This window comes from Marmota monax, unplaced genomic scaffold (assembly GCF_021218885.2).
Source record: "Marmota monax isolate L192 unplaced genomic scaffold, Marmota_monax_Labrador192_F-V1.1 WCK01_AAM20220418_F8-fsc00086, whole genome shotgun sequence".
NCBI lineage: Eukaryota > Metazoa > Chordata > Mammalia > Rodentia > Sciuridae > Marmota > Marmota monax.
This window is the reverse complement of record NW_026693086.1, coordinates 6,739,226-6,759,288: the sequence shown is the minus strand read 5'-3', so window position 1 is coordinate 6,759,288 and position 20,063 is coordinate 6,739,226. Positions and strand designations below refer to the sequence as shown.

The following is a 20,063-nucleotide window of genomic DNA, read 5'->3' as shown; positions in this document are numbered from 1 at the left end:
GACATAAATTTAAACTATACTCTCAAGGATACCACTTGTCCTTTTCTCCCCTAGATCAAGTATCAAATACTTTATTTCTAGTTCCTGCTGGGCAGGAACAAATCATTATATTCCTGCTACACAGCATGATCTCAGAGGCATACTCTCCACATTCCTGTCAGGGACATCAATCCTCCAGGAAAGTGAAGAGGGGGAAGAGTAACAAATTTTAACTAAAAGGATGTTTTTTTAATGGGAACCAGAGGTATGGCTACAATCATGTAGTCCAACACAAATCCATGGGTGTTCAGGAGGTGGAAGGTCACAAAAAAAAAAAAAAAAGGGGGGGGGGGGGAACACTGGGTACAGGAAGAAAAGCTGTTCCAGAACCTCAGGAGCCAGGCTAATACGGCCTCTCCCTGCGATCCTGTCTGTGCTCACCCCTAGGGAAAAAGAAAAAGAAAAAGTTAGATTTGAATTACCAGCTTCTCCACCTACTCCATACCCCCAAATATTCTACCAGACCCTCTTAAGTCTCAACCAAGCAAATGCCTTATCTGTAAGTAAAATGCATCTAAAGAGTAGTTCCCGATTTTCCTCCTTTCTCCCACCTCCCCACCTTTCCCAGCTCTTTTGACAAACAGGGTACTGAACCCAGTGCTGCCCTACCACTGACCTCACAATCTTGCTAAAAGCCTCATTAGGTTACTGAGGCTGGTCTTGAACTTGAAATCTTCATACCTCAGCCTGGGATTACAGGTGGATATACCTATCTATGCCTGGCTCAACCCCAAACCCCCCTTTTTAAATTTTTAAAGAGAGTCTCAATTAATTTGCACAGGCTGATCTCAAACTTAGGATCCTCCAAACACAACTGTCAGTATTAAAGGTATATGCCATTGTGTGCAACTTTTAGCTCTTTACAAAGAAACCATTTTCAACACAATCTTATTACCCCATGTCCTGTGTTCAATTGCTTTATTTTCCTTTTTATACTCTTACTCACCTGGAGTCCATCTTGCCAGGGCCAAAGCCGCCTCTGTCCCCACCTCCCCGGCCCCCTCGGAAGCCCCCACGGTCCCCTCCACGGCCCCGGTAGCCGCCCCGATCATAGCCTCCTCTGCCGCCTCGTCGATCATCTCCATAGTTACCCCCTAGGACAAAAGAAATATATAAGATCTCTATCCTCCTACTTCCCCCTAGCCTCCCTGCTAAAAACTAAGCGATTTTTTTGTCCAACTCCTCTCTCTTACCACCCATGTGGGAGCCTCCTGGTCCCCCTCCTGGGCCATCTGGTTTAGGAGCCTTACACTGGTTGCATTCATTTCTCCAAGAGAAGTTCATGTTCTCACACGTACTAAGAAAAAGAAGGCAAGTATTTTAGAAAAATAGAGGAACAACTAGAATTAACGAGACTTAAGAACAGAAGACAAGAACAACCAATGTGATTACCACTGAACAACCACTAAACCCCAGTCCATCACCTTTCCTGATACAATATTCCCCCACATGCAGTTGTTTCCTATGATCAACCAGTTTGAAAATCATACAAAATTCCAAATTTTTTAATTGCAGGCTTTCTGAGTTGCAGCATGATGGAATCTCTTTAATTCCACACCATCCTGACCCCAAGATTCACACAATTTGTTCAATAGATTTATTCTGCATACATCCTAACCCCACCCACTTAATAGTCATCTAAACTATCAGACCCACTATCCCAATATCACAGGGCTTGTTTTCAAGTAAGCATACAGGATTTTGATACTCTAATTTCCAGCACCCTCATAGGGATCTTGGATCGATAGTTATCTCCCACAGGTAACAGCAGAATATATACCAACCTTATCTAACACACTCAATTGAATCCTCCCTCAACCATGCAACCCAAATTTCTCATTTCTTAGTTTAGAAATATATCCAAACAATTCTACAATAAGAGTACTAAAATTAAAAGAAATACTTTCACTCACGGATTAGGACATTTCCAGTCCCCAGCTCGTTGCTGACCTCCACCACCACCACCTCCACTGGGGAAACCTCCCCGGCCACCGCCGCCACTGCCACCACCTCCATAGCCTCCACGGCCCATGGGTCCTGGGTGTAGATATAAGAAGTCTGTTCCACTTTCAAGTTTGGTTAACCATCTTTTCCATGCAAGCCCTTACCATCTTCAACATTCACCACCAGGAGGTAGTAGCTCACCTCCTCGCCCTCGGCCTCCACGACCATTGCCACCACCCCGATTGAAGTCTGCTCGGCGAGTAGCAAATGAAACCTTGATAGGATTCCCGGAAAATTCTTTGCCTAAAGAAAAAAAAGGACGTATAAAAAAATATTTAAGTGAGGCATGTAGCTCTGTGATAGAATACCTGCCTAGGATATATGAGGGTTCTACCTGCAGCATCTTGAGAAAGACACTTGATTCAAGGACTGTAGATTCAAAAACACTTGGTACAATCTAAGAGTATACCTTCCTAAAAAGGGTTATAATCTAAAACATAAGCAAAAATTAGACTACAATGAAATTATAAACTAAGTGGTGGAAGATTCAAAAGAAGCCTCAAAATGTAACATGCTTCCTAAGGTTAGACACATATCTATGCCCACCCAACCTGTTTCCTCATACATACCATCAAACCAGTCAATAGCTGCTTTGGCAGAAGGTGGGTCATCAAATGAGACCGTTGCCTCTCCCTTCAGCTTGCCGGTTTCCCTGTCTGTGTACAAATTAATCATAGGCTGTCCAGTTTTCTTATTCGTCTGAAAAATGCAAAATATTATCAATTTTGGAGGATAACAATGAAATTTTCCCTTGGTATCCTTGAGGGATTAGGACCTTCCCAAATCCCCCATTATCTATATATTCCATTCCATTACTTAAAAGGACCCAATATTTGCATGTAACAAACACACATGCTCCTATATATACTTTTTATTGGCCAGGGGATGGGGGCAGGGGAGGGATACTGGGGATTGAACTTGGGCACTCAACCACTGAGCCACATCCCTAGCCCTATTTTGTATTTTATTTAGAGACAGGGTCTCCTGAGTTGCTTAGCACCTCGCTTTTGCTGAGGCTGGCTTTGAACTCGCGATTCTACTGTCTCAGCCTCCTGAGCTGCTGGGATTACAGGTATGCGCCACCACTCCTGGCTCCTGTATATACTTTATTTCCTAGACACTACACTGAGTTAGACCCTAAATTCCTAGGATCTAGGCCTGTAGCTCAGCAGTATACCACTTACTTAGCATGCAGAAGCCCAAGAGTTTGATCCCAAGCACCACACACAAATAAAAATCTTCGATTATTTATTAATACCTAAATGTAAATGCTATGTAATTGTTTTACTTCTTGTTTACGACTGATAAGAAAAAACGTATGGACAAGTTCAACTCAGACACATCTATTTTTCCAAATATTTTCAATTTTGAGTTTGGCTCAAAGCAGAACCACTGGATCCAGACAGCTTCTGGCATGGCAATGATTTAAGTGAGGCATATAGCTCTGTGATAGAATAGTTGCCTAGGACATGAGGACCTGGGTTCTACCCCCAGCATCTTAAGACACTTGATTCAAGGACTAACACACCTTCCATCTTCCTCTTCCAGAACTGAAGCTTTTATCATTCTCAAACTACAGCTCTTCCCTTCCCAGTTACTTCTTAGTATCTCACATTCAATCTAAATTAAAACCACAGTCTACACTGTCTTGGGGCACCTTCCTTATCACTCATTCTTTTTGTGCAATTTCCTAAAAAATGGCAACAACTACTGTTCTTTGCTCACCAAACTAAGCTGGCAACGGCCATTAAGACTTCCATTTTTGGGGCTGGGATTGTGGCTCAGCGGTAGAGCGCTCGCCTAGCACGTGCGAGGCCCTGGGTTCGATCCTCAGCATCACATAAAAATAGATATTGTGTCCAACTACAACTAATAAATATTAAAAAAAAAAAAAAGACTTCCATTTTTAGGAGCTGCGGTTGTGGCTCAGTGGTCCACCAACAACTAAAAAAGAACTTCCATTTTTACTACTGGCAATCACTATGACTGATTTTTACTAACGTGTCAAATCTAAATGCCTGCCAACCAGTAGAAACTATGTACTCTGTTCCACAGTACCTTAATAATACCAATCTGCTTGAAGTAATCAGCCACAGACTCAATTGTAACATTCTCACCCAGGCCTTGTACAAAGATGGTGTTGTTGTCTGAATTATCCTGTTCTGCTTGTTGAACACAGGGGAACATGAAAAATTTAAAAAGGAAAAACAAAGTTAAAATATAAAAAAATTAACAGCCCTTCAATTCTCACATTTGAATACCCATATGGGTTTAGTTTTACAACTATCCATTAGAATATTTTATAACACTGTACAGAAACCAGGACTCAGGTGTTCACTGCCCAAGATCACAAAATTCATCAGTGCTTATCAACTTTCAACTGAAGATCCCTAAGACAATTTACATGAAAAAAAAGTAAAGATTTTTTTTAAATGCTGTCCAGTTCTGGAGTATGGTCCACAGATGAATTGGCATCACCTGTGAATTGTTACAGATCCTCAGGCTCATTCCAGACCCTCTAAATTGCTGAAGAATTATTCATTTACCAAACATTTCTGATATACTCATTTATGAATTGTTAAGTATATCTAAAACACTCTTCCCTTCTCTATCACTGCTTTTTCAGTTTTTTGTTTTATAAATTTCAAAAAACATCTAGGTGAAGTCTAGATACTAACTTTAACAACTTTTTCATGCCACCACCAGCGAACTCACCAGAATCATGGCGTGATCCTTGGTCCCGAGGGCCTTAAGTGACACCAAAAACAAAAACAAAAAAAAAAAAAAAAGAAAAGAAAGAAAACAAAAACAAGGAAAAGAGCAACTGTTAGTCAACAGGAAAGACAGACAAGGAAAAAAACTAATACCAAATTCATATTCTTGCAAAGTATCAGTTAAGTGCTCACAGCCTCACTCCAAACCCTGTCCTGGGCCTGCCCAGAGGAGAATATCATCGGCAGGTCTGGGGGAGACACAGGCCCATTTCTTAAGATCTGTAACCTGAGTCCCCACAGGGACAACGCCACACTTCAGAAAATGCTGCCTCCCCCAGCTCAGGCTGGGAATTGTCCTCAGCGCAGATTTGGGGGGGGTGAAGGGAATTATCCATTAAAGTTAACAAACCAACTCATAGCTTCGCCCTTTTTCTCTCACCCCAGAGAGACATGGGCTCACCACCAGCAATGTGATGTGCATCCATCCAGTTTCTCCAAACTTTAACACCAAAAACACTTATCAATTGTGGAACAATTTTTAATTTCATCTTTAGAAACCATTCTTAAGACCATGTTAAGTTTCCCCAAAACCACATGAAAATTAAAACATACATGATAGCTATTGTATTTTTAAAGCATGTCCCAGGGAACAGACCAGAAATCTTATTTCCATAATGCAGCCTCTTTTTTTTTTTTCCAGAGACCATCTTTGACCAATGTTTATCTGAATTCATCATATGCAAATATTGTACCCATACGCAATGACACCTAAATCATGAACCCACGCCTTTGGCTTTAATGTTGAGACAAATCAAGAAACCTTTTGTTAACCAAACCAGAAAAGTTCCAGCTTACTGGGAGACTTCTCAAATTTGCCATTTTTCCATGAATTCAGTTTGTGCTGTTTAAGACCTGGTTATTTCCCATGAGCCACACATGCTCCCAAATCTTTCTTGAAGTAGTCCACACCTTCCTTCCCAGAGCTAGTTTCTATTTGCCCATCTGAATTAAGTACATTATGTAGAATTGCATTGACACCACTTGGTACTTAATATAAAATATATACCAACTTCACCGTCCTCAGGCAGGGCAATATTTCATGTCCTCACAGAATTAAAACATTTGGAGGTTGTTACACACACACATACACACACACTAGCCTTGGACACATACTGATCAAAAGGATCCTAAAGCCAAGTTGGTACCATGTGTTCCAGCACACTCCCTCCAGTTTCTCAAAATGGTGGTCACTAAATGCCAGGTATGGCAACACCCCTATCAAGAGGCCTACTAGATACCTCTATGAACCTGGGTCAAACCAATTTGATACCAGACGACTGCTGAGTCTTACCCCTGCCTGCCTCCAGGTTAGCACACATCTGGCAGCAGGGTGGCATTCTACCCCACTACTTTCTGGAGGTGGTTATGGACACTTCAAAACCTTTGACACTTAAATTAACACGCTAAGACATCTGCAAATGAACAATCAGACAAAGCATTACCGGGAGTTGGGAATTTTGTAAACTCTGTTCACTTACCACCAAATTTATTGAAGCCACCACGGTCACTTCCGCTGGAGAAGACAAGTTAGAAGAAAGGACATGAAGCTTCCAACGGCTACAAAAGGGTGTTTTTGATTTTAACATTCCCCAAACATGGGTAGGTGTTTTGGGAAAAAGATACAAGTGGCTACTAAAATACATCCCTTCCTGACCAACCCTTGTCTGACCTGTGAGCATGTCACACACACGTGTGCAATTTCTCAGACACAGTTAAGAATTTTGCTTTAAAAGATTATATATCTATTTCCTCTGGAAAAAAAAAATGACCCATTTTCCTTGGTTGTTCTTCCGACGTAGCAGATGTTTTTTTCCTCGTCGTGAATGTTGACAACCCAGTAGTTGGTTTAAAAACCCTACCCCCAATGTACCCAGAAGACATTTCACACCAGGCTGGGGTAGCCCTCAACACATTTTTGTGGATTTTGCTTTGAAAGCAGCAAGCAGACCCAACCCCATTCCATAAAAAGTCAAAACCAAAGGCAATTTCCCCTTAAAGCAAGACAGACTTAGCTAAGCCCTATCCTAACTACTGAGCTGTTTTTGATCACCCTCCACCCCCGGGGTCACCCCTTCTACACTGTGAGAAGAGCGGAGTATTTTGCAATGTCACCTTTCATACCTGTGGCACATAAAATGCAGAGCAAGTTAACAGTCACATAACAGTTGTTTTTCTTTTTAAAGTTTTGCAATAAACACACGCACACAACAGAGTTTTCCTTATTTTGCACATTTTTGAGATTGCCCCCACCCACCTCTGAATACTTACCATATACAAAACTCATTTTAAAAAACCTACTTTTTCCAAAAAAAGTAACACTGACATTCCTCCCCTTTTCAAGGAGATAGTAGGATCCTTCAAATCCTATATATCCAACAGATTTGACAAATGTTTTAACATCAAATCTAAGGTTCTACTTCAGCAGAAGGGAAGGAAAGAAGATCCAGTTGGACAAGCTGATGCTTTTAACCAACCAGGGGAAGGCAGACAGTGGAATAAATAGGTGGGATTCCACTTGTCAAGCATTATCTTGCCCCAAAGGTCTGCACACTTCAGTCAGATGACCCCATAAACCAAGTCACACACAAAATCAGTCAGTCAAATTAGTGCAAATCACGTTCTTGGATTCAAGTGACTACAGAATACGGGAAGAATAAGTAGCCAATTCCTGGAAGCTGAAGTCAGGTTATCCATTACCAACTCCCCTGGAGAACACATGGGAATGCACATGCCAAGTTTCCCTATTTCCCAGGAGTGGGATCATCGGTTTCCCTTGCAGAGTTAAGAAGTCTTTACTTCCATGTTTCTTGCCTAGGATATCAATGACTCCAATCCATACACAGCTATGTACTTTCTTTCTTTGGAAATAAAAGCATCATACTCAAACATCTACTCACAGGTGTGGATAGGAATTTAGCCTCCCAAGTTCTCATAAAAATAAAATGGGAAAGTACAAAGAAAGTCACTGCCCCAAAATCAAAGCCCTCACAGATCCCCAGAGAATAAGAATATTAACCATGCACTAGGGACTGGTTTCAAGGGAGATTCATGCACCCTCCACACTCCCCAAAGATAAACCCTGACTCACAAGACACCTACCCCATGCCGCCTCTGCCTCCACGGCCACCTCCACGACCTCTGGGTTCATAGCCACCACTGCTGCGGTTATAACCACCGCCACCGCCCCTGCCACGGCCCCCTCGGTCCTGTTGGCCTCCCCCGTAGCCACCGCCGCCACCACCACTCTGGTCCTGATTGCCATAACCACCGCCTCCACCACTCATGGAGGACTGATCTTGGCCATAGCTGCCTGTGGGAGAAGAAAAGATACTTTTTTTGTGGGGGCAAAACCAGGCTGGAGATGTAGCTTAGTAGTAGTGTGAGAGTGCTCAGCATGGACAAGACCTGGGTTCAATCCCCAGGGTCAGGGGAGGAAGCCAGGCCAGGCGTAGTGATGAATGCCTTTAAGCTCAAAGGCATGGGAGGCCGTGGCAGGAGGATTTGAAGTTCAAGGTCAACTCCAGCAATTCAGAGAAGCCCTCAGCAACTTAGCAAGACCCTGTCTCAAATAAAAAGCGCTGAGAATGTGGCTCAGTGGTTAAGCATCCCTGGGTTCATTCCCAGGTACCAAAAATAAGGAGGTAGGGGAAATGAAACATTAGTAAAAGGACCAACAGTCCCAAACAATAAGAGACAATAGAAATAAAAGAATGAGAGATAAAAATAAAAAGAACTAAAAAAAAAACTCTTTGATAAGGGCTAAACAATAGAATACAGAAAATAAGTAGGAGACACAGCTGAAGACCCCTTCTTACCTCCACCACCACCACCTCCACCTCCTCCACTGCTACTGTTGTACTGATTCTGTTGTCCATAGCCCTGGGGGGGATTATAGGAGCTTTGCTGCTGTCCATAGCTTTGCTGCTGTCCACCATAGCCAGACTGTTGGCCATAGCCTCCACTTGGGGGTTGCCCATAGCTGCTGCTCTGAGAACTGCTACCATAACTATGTGGGAGAAAAAACATCATAATCTTACCATATCCATTATTCCCTTTCACTTTCATCCTACCCCATTCTCTTTACCCATCACTAACAATTCACCCTAATCTTTTGTGTCATCCATCCCCCACTACCAACTTACCTTCCAGAGGTGCTACTGGGAGCCGGTTGCTGGCCGTAGCCAGGATAGGACGACTGCTGCCCATAAGATGATTGGGAACTCTGGCCACTGCCATAGCCACCAGTGGAGCCATATCCCTGGGGAGCTGACTGAGTGCCATAGCCTGCTACAAAGAAGAGAAAGGAAGACGTAAAAGCTATGAGGAAATTTAAAACAAACAAAAAAAGGCAGGAAATGGGTTAAACGTTATGTATCACTTTACTTGAAAAGTCAGTTTAGAAAAATGCTAGTATCTCAACTGATCAAGTTACCCTCTTTTAAATCCTAAAATTAGCAGAGTGTGGTGGCACATGCCTGTAATCCCAGCAGCTCTGGAGGCTGAGACAGGAGGATTTTGAGTTCAAAGCCAGCCTCAGCAACTCAGACAGGCCCTATCTCTAAGTAAAACATATAAAAGAGCAGGGAGAGATATGACTCAGTGGTAATCCACTTGTGGGTTCAATCCAAGTTACCAAAAAATTATAAATCCTAATTAATGCTCCAATTTCACTCTTTAAGATAGTTCCAATTCCAATTCCCTTACCTATCCCACCAAAACCAAAAGATCCGTATGTGTTAGATGCATTTTAACATGCTGGTATGTATACAACATATACCAGACAATCCACATTATTTACGAGTCCAACATTCAGGCAAATTTAACCTCCTTGTATACCACATGATGTATGGTAACCTGACTTAAATCATTTCCAAGCCAACTATTTCCTCCATGTAAGAATCAGCCTAAGACTCCTCTCCTTTTCATGTCAATAAAGGAAACAGGAAAAGATCAACATATACAGAAAAGTTTCAATTTAAGAAAAAAAGGAAATAATTACAATCCATAGCACTTTTGGTTTGAAAGGACTAAGTCTCCAAGGAATTTTAAGTTATGAGATTGAAAAGAAAATATAGGAACCAGTTTCAACATTTCAGCACTATTCAGGTTTTAGAAAAGCAGCATTCAGAAAGAACAGAAGTAACCCAGAGTAAGAGGGACTCAACTGTTTTGGGTCTGTCCATAAGAAGAACCATAGCTGCTCTGGCCATAGCCTGAAGTATCTGCTGACTGGCCATAACCACTGTAACTCTGCTGTCCATAGGGCTGATTGCTCTGCTGGGAGTAGCCCTGCCCAGGCTGGGTGGGGTAGGCCCCATAGCTAGAAAAAAAGAAAAAGCTGCACTGAGGAAAAATTACCTTAGAAAAGAAAAAATGAAAAACAAAAAAATACAAAAGGGAGAATTACCTTGACCACCCTTGCCCTTTACAAACTCTGGAAGCCCAGAAATGGCACTCACCTTTGGGTTGCTTGTTGAGTATAGTCTGCAAAACAAAAACACAATCACATTATCTTCTAATCACAGAAGTAAATTCCTCAACTTAATAAGTGCTAGGGCCCCAGATTAAGAAAAGCCAACAAAACTTGATTGCAAGAAAAGGCATAAGTCCCCCCACGAGATACTAATTTGTAGACAAGAGGGCAATACAAGTTTTCTTACAATAAAGAAAAACAATACAAATTTCTTCAAAGAATCTGAGCAAGTTCAAAGATCTTGGTGGACATGGACAGCTATTATGTTCTGCAAACTCAATGCCACAAGCTGCTCTAAATTTACATATATTTCATTTTCACATCCGTTTTAGGAGAAAGCTATTATACTAGTTAAGATTCTGCATAAAAGAGCACAGGTTTGAATTCAAGTCCAAGGCAATGGTGTTCACAATGTGGCACCCTCAATAAGACCTAAGATTTGTCTCTCAAAAAAAGCCATTCTTCACCCCTTTGACCAACCTTGGAAAAAGCCAAAGCGGTGTTTTATAGCACAGAGGCAGAGAACCAAGACAACAAAGACCTTTGACCCCAAATGTCAAAGACAAAGTGATGTCCTCAGGAGGCAAAGTCACCTGATCCTCAAATCCCTAAGCCTGTGGCTTCAGATTATTATTTTCCACAGAGATGAAGAGATTCTTCAAGCTAAAAGCAGAAAACACTTTCAAAATGCTATATTAAAAACGCACTAGGCAAGATCGGGTCATCTCTTCTGTACAGGAAATGAAGCACTTCCCCCGCAGGAAAAGGCAAAACGACAGGGAGAGGGCGTGGCCTCGGGGGCCGTACTTTTCGGTTCTCACCTCAGAAAAAGGGAAATTTAGGCGGGAAACCGTAGTGACCCCGTCCCCCAGTCAGTTGATCAATTTCCCTGCCCGTCCCCAACCGTTAAGCGGGCGCGAAGCCCCGATCCCGAGCCTCCGCCCCGGCCGCGTGGCAATCTGGGCGGGAACCGAGCAGTCCCGCCCATTCCCTAAGGACCCCAGAGGCAAGGCCCACACCGGACGCGCGCGGCGGAGTCTCCTGAGGGTCTCGCGACAAAAAGTCGGACGAACACGAGGCGGAGAAGTGGGATACGCGCGGCGAGAAAGGGGGAGGGGCCAGCAGAGCGCGTGCGCGCACCAAATGCCCGGATGCAGCACTGCGACAAAGCGGACCAGAGCGCGGGGTTGGGTGGGGGAGGGGGCCTATGCTAGAGAGACTGGGCATTTCCACCCTCCCTTTATGCTTCAATCACCAGGTAGCCTCCCTCCCAACACTCACCTCATATAAACGCACTGCAAAACCAAGACTTTCAATCCCGCGAGAGTCGCCAGAGGAGCGAAACAAAATGGCGACACCGACCTGCCCCTTCTACTTTCTCCGCCACCTCCCGCCACAAAGGTGCGAGAAGACCTTACACACGAACGCCTCCCCAGGCCCACCGAAAATCAAAAGCCCAGCTGGGAAAGAACGAAGCCCTGACCAGGCGCACCACAGCCGCCTCGCGCCCTTACATACCGTTTGAGGCCATGTCCGCGCACGCGCGCACAGGCCGACAAGCAACAAAACTCCGACGCGACTGAGCACCGCCGCCTCGAGGACTGAGCAACCCCGCCTCCTGCGTCGAGGTTTATGTACGCCTCCCCGCCTACGTACCGCGGCGGAATGTACCAAATATGGAAAAGGAAAGGGGAAGAAGGATCGTATTCCCACCATTTTCCGAGGAATAAATGAGTCCAAACGGACAAAAAGGAAATAGCTTAGCTATAAATTGATATACTAATGTATATTATAATTTTTTGACGAATAACTCCTGTTTATTTTGAAGGACTAGCCCCCTACTCATGTCAACCCCTATATGTACACAATGGTATGGTCTAGCTGCCTACTGGGGGCGGGGCGAGAGGGCCCAGGCGGTTGAGGGCGGAACTGTAGTCACGGCCTGGAGTGCTGGTGTGGGAACTGAAATTCCACTGGGTGGCCCCTTTCGCTGGCCTCACTTTCACTCTCCGTGGTGTGTTTCTGTCCTCCGTTGCCCTTCCACTGTATTAGACGCCTCGTCCAGTCCGACCACTAACCTCTCTGGTTCTAACGTTTCCTCACTACCCACCCTCTCTCCGTGTGCATGCTTTTTTACGAAACGGTTTCAGGGTGCCTTTTCTTTAGTCTTTACCAGGATTTGTAGATTGTGACGTTTGACCTGAAAGAAAGCATGGACGTTAGCCTGGTTTCCTGGGTCCCAGGCGGGTCCAGCACTGATTGTTAAGCAAGACCCTTTCCACTTAGCCGTGGATAGGGAAAGCCCAGCAGGCCTTCCTTCCACTTCAAGAACCATTGACGTTAGATTTGGGGTCCCCAGCCTTTTACTGGAAGGATCTACTTTTTATTTTTCTGAAGCACTACCAAGGAGCCAGTGTGCAGATCCCAGGGATTTATATAAGGCTTAATCAATGATTTCAAAATGTACCATTGATGTCTTTCCCATCACAATCTTGTTAAAGTAAAAAGATTTCCATTTTATAGATAAGACCAAGAACAATCTGTGATTATAGTGCAGCTAAGGGTCAGGACTTGAGGTACCGGTTCAGGTGTGAGATGTCCCCCAAAAGCTATGTGTGCGACAATGCAATTAAGTTTAGAGATGAAATGATTAGGTTATGAGACTTTTAACCTAATCAGTGCATTAATCTTTGATAGGGATTAACTAGATGGTATCTAGGCAAGTAGGGTGTGGCTGAAAAGTACCCTGGAGGCACACCTTTGGTGTATATGTTTGCCCTTGTTGAGTGGAGCCCTGTGGTGCCTTGTTCCTGCTGCTTTCCTCCACCACAAACTTCTGTTTTGATGTTCTGCCTCATCTTTGAGGATGGAGTTGGCTGTCTATGAACTGAGACCTCTGAAATTGTGAGCCCCAAAATAAACTTTTCCTACTTAAAATTGTTCTGTCAGATCTTTTGGTCACAGCAATTTAAAAGCTGACTAAAGGGGCTGGGGTTGTGGCTCAGTGGCAGACTGTTTGCCTAGCATGCATGAGGCACTGGGTTCATCCCCAGCACCACATAAAAAAAATGAACAAATAAAATAAAGGTATTGTGTCCACCTACAACTAAAAAAATAATTAAAAAAAAACTGACTAAAGCAACTCCTGAGTGAAATCCAGGTTTGTGTAACAGCAAGACACTCCTTTTGTTGGTTACATGGAGGCCTTAGAATGCTTGAAACCCTGTGTGCTTCCTGTGAAAGCAAGGACAAAATATGAAATTCAAATTAACTTCCAACTTGTGCTCAAAGTTGAAATTCAAATTAAATTTCAACTTGCTTGAAGAAGGCAATTTCAAACTATTGAACAAAACAAGTAAGACAAAGGACTCATTCTGGAACACATGCCATACAGCTTTTCCTTCTCACCTTCATTTTGTTTTTGGTGGGGTAAAGTAGGGAGAAATTAGGAATTAAACCCTGGGCTTTTCCCATTCTGGGCAAGCACTCTACCACTGAGCTAGGTGTGTGGTCTTTTTTTTTTTTTTTTTTTTTTTGTAACAAGGATTGAACCCAGGGGGTTCTTAACCACTGAGCCCTTTTTTAATTTTTTATATTGAGACAGGGCCTCACTAAGTTACTGTGGCTGGCCATGAGCTTGTGATCCTCCTGCCTCAGCCTCCAGAGCTGCTGGAATTACAAGCATGTTCTATGTTCACCATAGCCCATTTTTTAAATTGTGTTTTGAGACAGTCTTCCTAAGTTGCCCAGGTTGACCTCAAACTTGCAATCCTCCTGGCCTCAGCCTCCCTTTCCTTTTCCACCTAACCTTTGGCCTGGGTTCCAGATGTTCCTTTGTAGGTTGGACACATTTTCCTAGAGAAACAATGAGCTGTGCCCCAGACCTGCCACAAACTACTACTTAGCTACTTATTTCAACCATAAGGGCCCTTGAATACCCTGCTACCTACTGTACCCTATTGGAAAGGCATTGTGACTCTGGAGTAAGGGCAATAGAAAAGCTCTTATTCATGAAGTCAACAAATATTTACCAAGTACCTACTATGTTCCACGCACTGTTCAGGGCACTGGGGTTGCATTGTTACCGCTGTTGACAGGTGACAAGTCCTTGCTTCCCCAATGTTGAAGAATAACACCAGAAAGCACGCCGAGGCAAGGTCAGAGTAGAAATTAGAAGTTTATTAAAGGACAGCAGAAAAGACTTCTTCCGGAGGAAGAAGGGGACCCAAGAGGTGGAATCCGTGGAAGTGTGGTTGTCTCTCCATTTTATAGTTTCTTTCAGTGATGGAATGTAGGTGGAAAGGCCCGAGGGGTGGGACACAGGTGGGCCAAAGAAGTAGTCTGAGCAAGAAGGACTTCATTAACACTTCTTTGAGATGGGCTATTTTCAAATTCATTAACATTCCTTTGGGATGGACTTTGGGCCTAGGGCTTTTCTTGGGACTTCATTAACATTCCATGAGTTGTCCTTTCCCCCGCATGGCCTCCATTTTAGATCTTACTCGATATTAGACCCGATTTACCTAACTACACTGACTACCTAACTTTAAATCTGGCTTCAGCATCAGTGTTCAAAATAGATGAAACTGACAATAACAAACTTAGAATTTAATAACACGTTATTATAATATTTTTTTAATTTGTATTAACTTTTGGTACGGGGATTGAACCCAGAGGTGCTTTACCACTAAGCTACATCCCCAGTTCTTTTTATTTTTTGTTTTGAGGCATGGTCTTACTAAGTTGCTGAGGCTAGCCTCAACTTACAATCCTCTTGCCTCAGACTCCCAAGTCACTGGGATTACAGGCATGAATCATAAAGCCTGGCAATATATATTTTTATAGACTATATAATAGCTCACATGTTGATAAGATTAACTAAGTGGCAGGCACCTCTGAGTATTTGTTTTTGTTTTTGTTTTATTTTCTTCTTTCCCAGGGACCCATGTATTTTTGGCAAATGTTCTACCACTGAGCAACACCCCCAGCCCTGAGTATATCACTTGTTTAATTTTATTTTTCACAATAAAATGTTGATATATTACATTTTACAGATGATGAACTAGGCAAAGAAAGATCCAAAACTGTGCCCAAGGCAACAGAGTGGCTCATTCCTGTAATCCCAGCAGCTTGGTAGGCCGAGGCAGGAGAATCACAAGTTCAAAGCCAGCCTAAGCAATTTAGGGAGGCTCTAAGCAACTTGGTGAGACCCTGTCTCAAAATAAAAAATAAAAAGGTCTGGGGATGTAGCTCAGGGTAAAATGCCCCGGGTTCAATCCCCTGGTACAAAAAAAAAAAAAAAAACAGAAATTGTTTCCCAACCCAGGTGGCTTAATATACTTCCTATTCTTATTCCTAACCATCACACCTCATCAAACATCACTTTGAGCACTGACTAGTACATACCAACCCTTATAGCCAGGGAGTAAGATGTGAGGAAGGTACATGACCAACAAAGTGTGCTAATGTCAAATGTAATTGCCTGGAATATGGAATAAAAGATTTTGAAAATCCCTCCAGGGGAATAAGTCCATCAATCAGGTGGACAATTGCGGAACACTAAAGAGAGTTGATAAGTAACCAGTTGAGGTAGGGCACATGAGCTACTCAGGAGGCTGAGGCAGGAGAAGTACAAATTCTCAGGCCATTCTGGGCAACTAAGCTAGACCCTAGACCCTGTCTCAGAAAGGCAGGGGTCGGGTGGGAGGGTGTCTACACCTGAAATTCCATCGACTCCTGAAGCTGAGGCGGGTTGATCACCAGTTCAAAGCCAGCCTCAGCAATTTATGGAGGCTCTAGGCAACTTAGTGAGACCCTATTACTAAATAAAATTTTAAAAGGGCTAGGAATGTGACTCAGTAGTTAAGCACCCCAGGTTCAATCCCTGGTGGGGGTTGCAGTATAGGGGAAGGTGAAGGTGTAGCTCAGAAGTCGAGTGCTTGTTCAACTTACACAACGGCTCCAGTTCATGCCCAGCACTGGGGTGAAAAAAAAACACCTATTCCTAGGCATGATGACCAAAATTGCTTCTAGGCATTGCCAAATGTCTCTGGGTCAGAGCAAAATCACCCCAGGTTGAGAACCACTGTAACAATAGCTTTCCCATTGGAAATCTTTTTTTTTTTTTTTTTTTTTTTTGGTACTAGAGATTGAACTCAGGACACTTAACCACTGAGCCACATCCCCAGCCCATTTATATTTTATTTAGAGACAGGGTCTTGCTAAATTGCTCAGGGGCTTACTAATTTGCTGAGGCTAGCTTTGAACCTGTGATCCTCCTGCCTTGGCCTCCGAAGCTGCTAGATTATAGGTGTGTACCACTGCACCCAGTTTACCATGAGATTTTTTAAAATGAAATAAGTAGGTCAAAGCACATAGCTAGGAATACCACCCAAGCTCTATAATGGGAAGAAGGGGAACAAGGTGCTGAACAAGGTATGATACTACTTTAGTTTTGACTTTGGTATTAGGGATTGAACCAAGGAGCACTTTATCACTGAACTATATTCCCAGCCCTTTTTTGAGACAGTATCTCACTAAATTGCCTAGGCTGGCCTCAAACTTGTAGTCCTTCTACCTCAGTCTCCCCAGTAACTGGGATTACAGGCATGCACCACTTCACTTGACTCTTTTTGGGTTTTTTTTAAAGGGGGAGGAGAGTTGCTAACATATTTATTTATGCATAAGTTTATCTTTACTAATTCAAAAAGGAAATCAACTCTAACAAAGTCATGGCAGGCAATAACAGGATATTACAGGGTGAGACCACAGAGAAGGGGTAATTCATTTTGCAGTAAGTAGGGTGGGATGGGCCCATTTTCCCTGAGTTGACATTTCAACTGTGAGTTTACAAGGTAGATGAGCATTTCTCAACATTTATGTTCATACCAAGAATGGTATCAACAGAGCCAAGTACACATCTGTAATCCCAGCAACTCAGGAGCCTGAGGCAGGAGGATCACAAGCTCGAGGTTAGCCTCAATAACTTACCAAGGCCCTAAGCAACTTAACAAAACCTTGTCTCAAATTATTTTTATTTTAAAAATTTAAAAAAAGGCTGCAGGGCTGGGGATGTGGCTCAAGCGGTAGCGCGCTCGCCTGGCATGCGTGCGGCCCGGGTTTATCCTCAGTACCACATACAAACAAAGATGTTGTGTCCACCGAAAACTAAAAAAATAAGTAAATATTAAAATTCTCTCTCTCTCTCTCTCTCTCTCTCTCTCTCTCTCTCTCTTTAAAAAAAAAAAAAAAGGCTGCAGATATAGTTCAGTGATAGAGCACCCCTAGGTTCAATCCCTACTACCAAAGGGGGGGGGTATGAACAGAGAGGGACAAGCTTGACAGAGAGCCCATTGTGCCCAGTTATTTATCTGGTCCTTGTAGAAGGGCAGGAAGAACAGCCAATGTCCCTCTTCTCAGGATCCTTCACTAACCTGAGGAAGAATGTGGAGGAATGGTGAGAGTACAGGGTTTGGGCCAGACCCAGACCCCTTCTAGCCTGCAGCATATCAAAGACATCCCTTCTTCAAGGCAGACTCGGCCCTTGCAGAGTCCAAGGCTTGGAAAAGAGGCAGGGGCTGGATTTCATTCAGCCCTGAGTAGCCCCTCAGCAGAACAAAATCTACTCAGAGGCCCTGTGCTATACAACAACTGTGCTATTTTATATCACTCAAAAGAAGAGTTAAAGGAAGCATGGTAGTTTTGCTGTGAATACTAATGATTATTTCCATCTGTGAATCACTTTTATCTGGGCCTAGAATATAGTAGGTATGAATAAGCATCCTTTGCTCTCTCATTCTTCCTTCAAGATGTACAGCTTCAAGCAAGAAATAATTGCTTTATTATTTCCTTGGGCAGGCCCAGGACAGGAAGTTTTCCTGCCTGCTTGAGGCCCACTCAGGTCTTGTGTGTCTTGCAAAGGTTGTCATGGTAAACACAACTGGGAAAGTAAATGCCAGGCAGATAATTGGCCTGCGCTAAGAAAAGACCTGCTCAAACCAGTTAGAAAAGGGCAACACAGTTCATTGCATCTGTGCTAGAGCCACAGAAAGCCTCCCTGGAGGCAGGGCCAGGAAACAGGAAAAAGAGTGCTGAGCAAGGAGTTTGGTGGTCATGGTGAAGGTGGGAAATTGTCCCATTCTTGTGACAGGTAAACTTCCAAACAGGTTAAAGGTCCCAGGGACAAACTGGACATCCCCAAAACACCAGTACCTGATTTATAAAAATGTAAGGGAAAGACTCTGTGGGTGTTTCCACATTTTTGCCTTTTTTAAGGTCTCTAGCTCTGAAGAAGCTGGATACCATGGTGCACACCTGTAATCCCAGCCACTCCACAGGCCGAAACAGGACAATCACAATTTAGTGAGACCCTAACAACTTAGGGAGACATTGTCTCAAAATTAAAAAAAAAAAAAAGAAGAAGAAGAAGAACTGAGGGTGTATCTCAGTGGTAAAGTGCCCCTAAATTCAAAATAGAAAAGAAAGTGAGAGAAGGAAGAAAGGCTGAGAAAGGGCATCAAGTTCAGGGGCTTCCTGACACATGCAAATGAATCTGAAGAAACTTGTCAGATGCTTGACTCTGCAAGTAGATGTTTCAACACAAACATGACAAGTATATATTTATATACATACACACACTTTATTTTCAGATTCATTTGCAAATTTGACAGATTCATGTGAAACTACCAAGGAGAGAGTTCTCCTTTCTCGTGAGGGGCAAGCAAAATGAAAATTACACTTTTTTTTGGGGGGGGGGAGGGGCGGTGTGTGTGGTGGTGCTGGGGATTGAACCCAGGGCTTATATGCATGCAAGGCTAGCACTCTACCAACTGATCCCTCAACCCATATTTTCTTTATTGGTTCTTTTTAGTTATACATGATAGTAGAATCCATTTTACATAATTATACAAGCACAGAATATATCTTGCTCTAATTCATACCCCAGTACCTCTCCTTCCCCTTCCCTCTACCCACTGCTGTTTCCTTCCTGATATTGATCTTTCTGCCATTTACCCACAGTTATTTTTTTATCTTTATTTTATTTATTTTTTTATGTGGTGCTGAGGATGAAACCCAGGGCCTCACACTTGTGAGGCGAGCGCTCTACAACCACAACCCCACAACCCCAGTGCCCCCCACACAGTTATTTTTTAAATTAATTTTCTGTGGATCTGCATGAGCAGGGCATGGTGGCACACACTTGAATCCCATCTACTCAGGAAGGTAGGATTGCAGCTTTGAGGCCATCCTGGGCAATTTAGTGAGACCCTCACAAAATTAAAAGAAAAAAAATAAGGGATGGGGTTCAGTAATAGAGGGCCCCTTGGTTCAATTCCCAATACCACATTTTTTTTAATATTTATTTTTTTTTAGTTTTCGGCGGACACAACATTTTTGTTTGTATGTGGTGCTGAGGATCCAACCCGGGCATACGCATGCCAGGCGAGCGCGCTACCGCTTGAGCCACATCCCCAGCCCAATACCACATTTTTTGAAATATAAAATGAATCACTGAGTACTTCCTATGTTGCACAGGCTAACCTTGACCTCGAGGTGCTCCTGGGTCAGTCTCCAGAGTCACAGAGATTATAAGTGTGAACCTCTGTGACTGGCTTAAAATTTGTTTTGTTTTGCTTTGCTTAAACACTAAATCTTCAAAGTCTGGTATATTACCAAGATGACCTGGCCAGGCTGCACGCAGGGAAAGAATGGCAACAAAAAAGTTTGTGTGTGTGTGTTTTAAGAATTCTATCCTAGGGGCTGGGGATGTGGCT

General features: G+C 43.2%; 1 protein-coding gene across 2 annotated transcripts; it reads right to left on the bottom strand.

The window, feature by feature from the left end:
* Positions 1–55: 55 nt before the first annotated feature.
* On the bottom strand, positions 56–11,898 carry Fus (FUS RNA binding protein). 2 transcript variants are annotated; one of them, XM_046454513.1, is made up of 15 exons: positions 11,809–11,898; positions 10,277–10,301; positions 9,983–10,137; positions 8,960–9,104; positions 8,638–8,823; positions 7,917–8,129; positions 6,296–6,330; positions 4,759–4,791; positions 4,102–4,205; positions 2,613–2,742; positions 2,185–2,286; positions 1,953–2,076; positions 1,233–1,336; positions 986–1,133; positions 56–422 (listed from the first exon to the last, which is right to left on the bottom strand). In XM_046454513.1, the coding sequence occupies exons 1-15, from the start codon at positions 11,819–11,821 to the stop codon at positions 383–385; spliced, it is 1,557 nt and encodes a 518-aa protein (XP_046310469.1). In that variant the 5' UTR covers positions 11,822–11,898; the 3' UTR covers positions 56–382. The 2 variants fall into 2 exon arrangements, with proteins under 2 accessions (XP_046310469.1, XP_046310470.1); XM_046454514.1 differs by having other exon boundaries at positions 8,960–9,101.
* Between the last annotated feature and the right edge of the window lie 8,165 nt (positions 11,899–20,063).

Bases quoted from the DNA above. Each gene is read 5' to 3' on its own strand.
- Fus (XM_046454513.1), bottom strand. The intron at 2,743-4,101 runs GTACTGTGGAAC...TGCATTTTTCAG, and splicing joins AGCAGATTGGTATTATTAAG to ACGAATAAGAAAACTGGACA. The intron at 1,134-1,232 runs GTAAGAGAGAGG...CTTTTGTCCTAG, and splicing joins AGGAGGCTCCCACATGGGTG to GGGGTAACTATGGAGATGAT.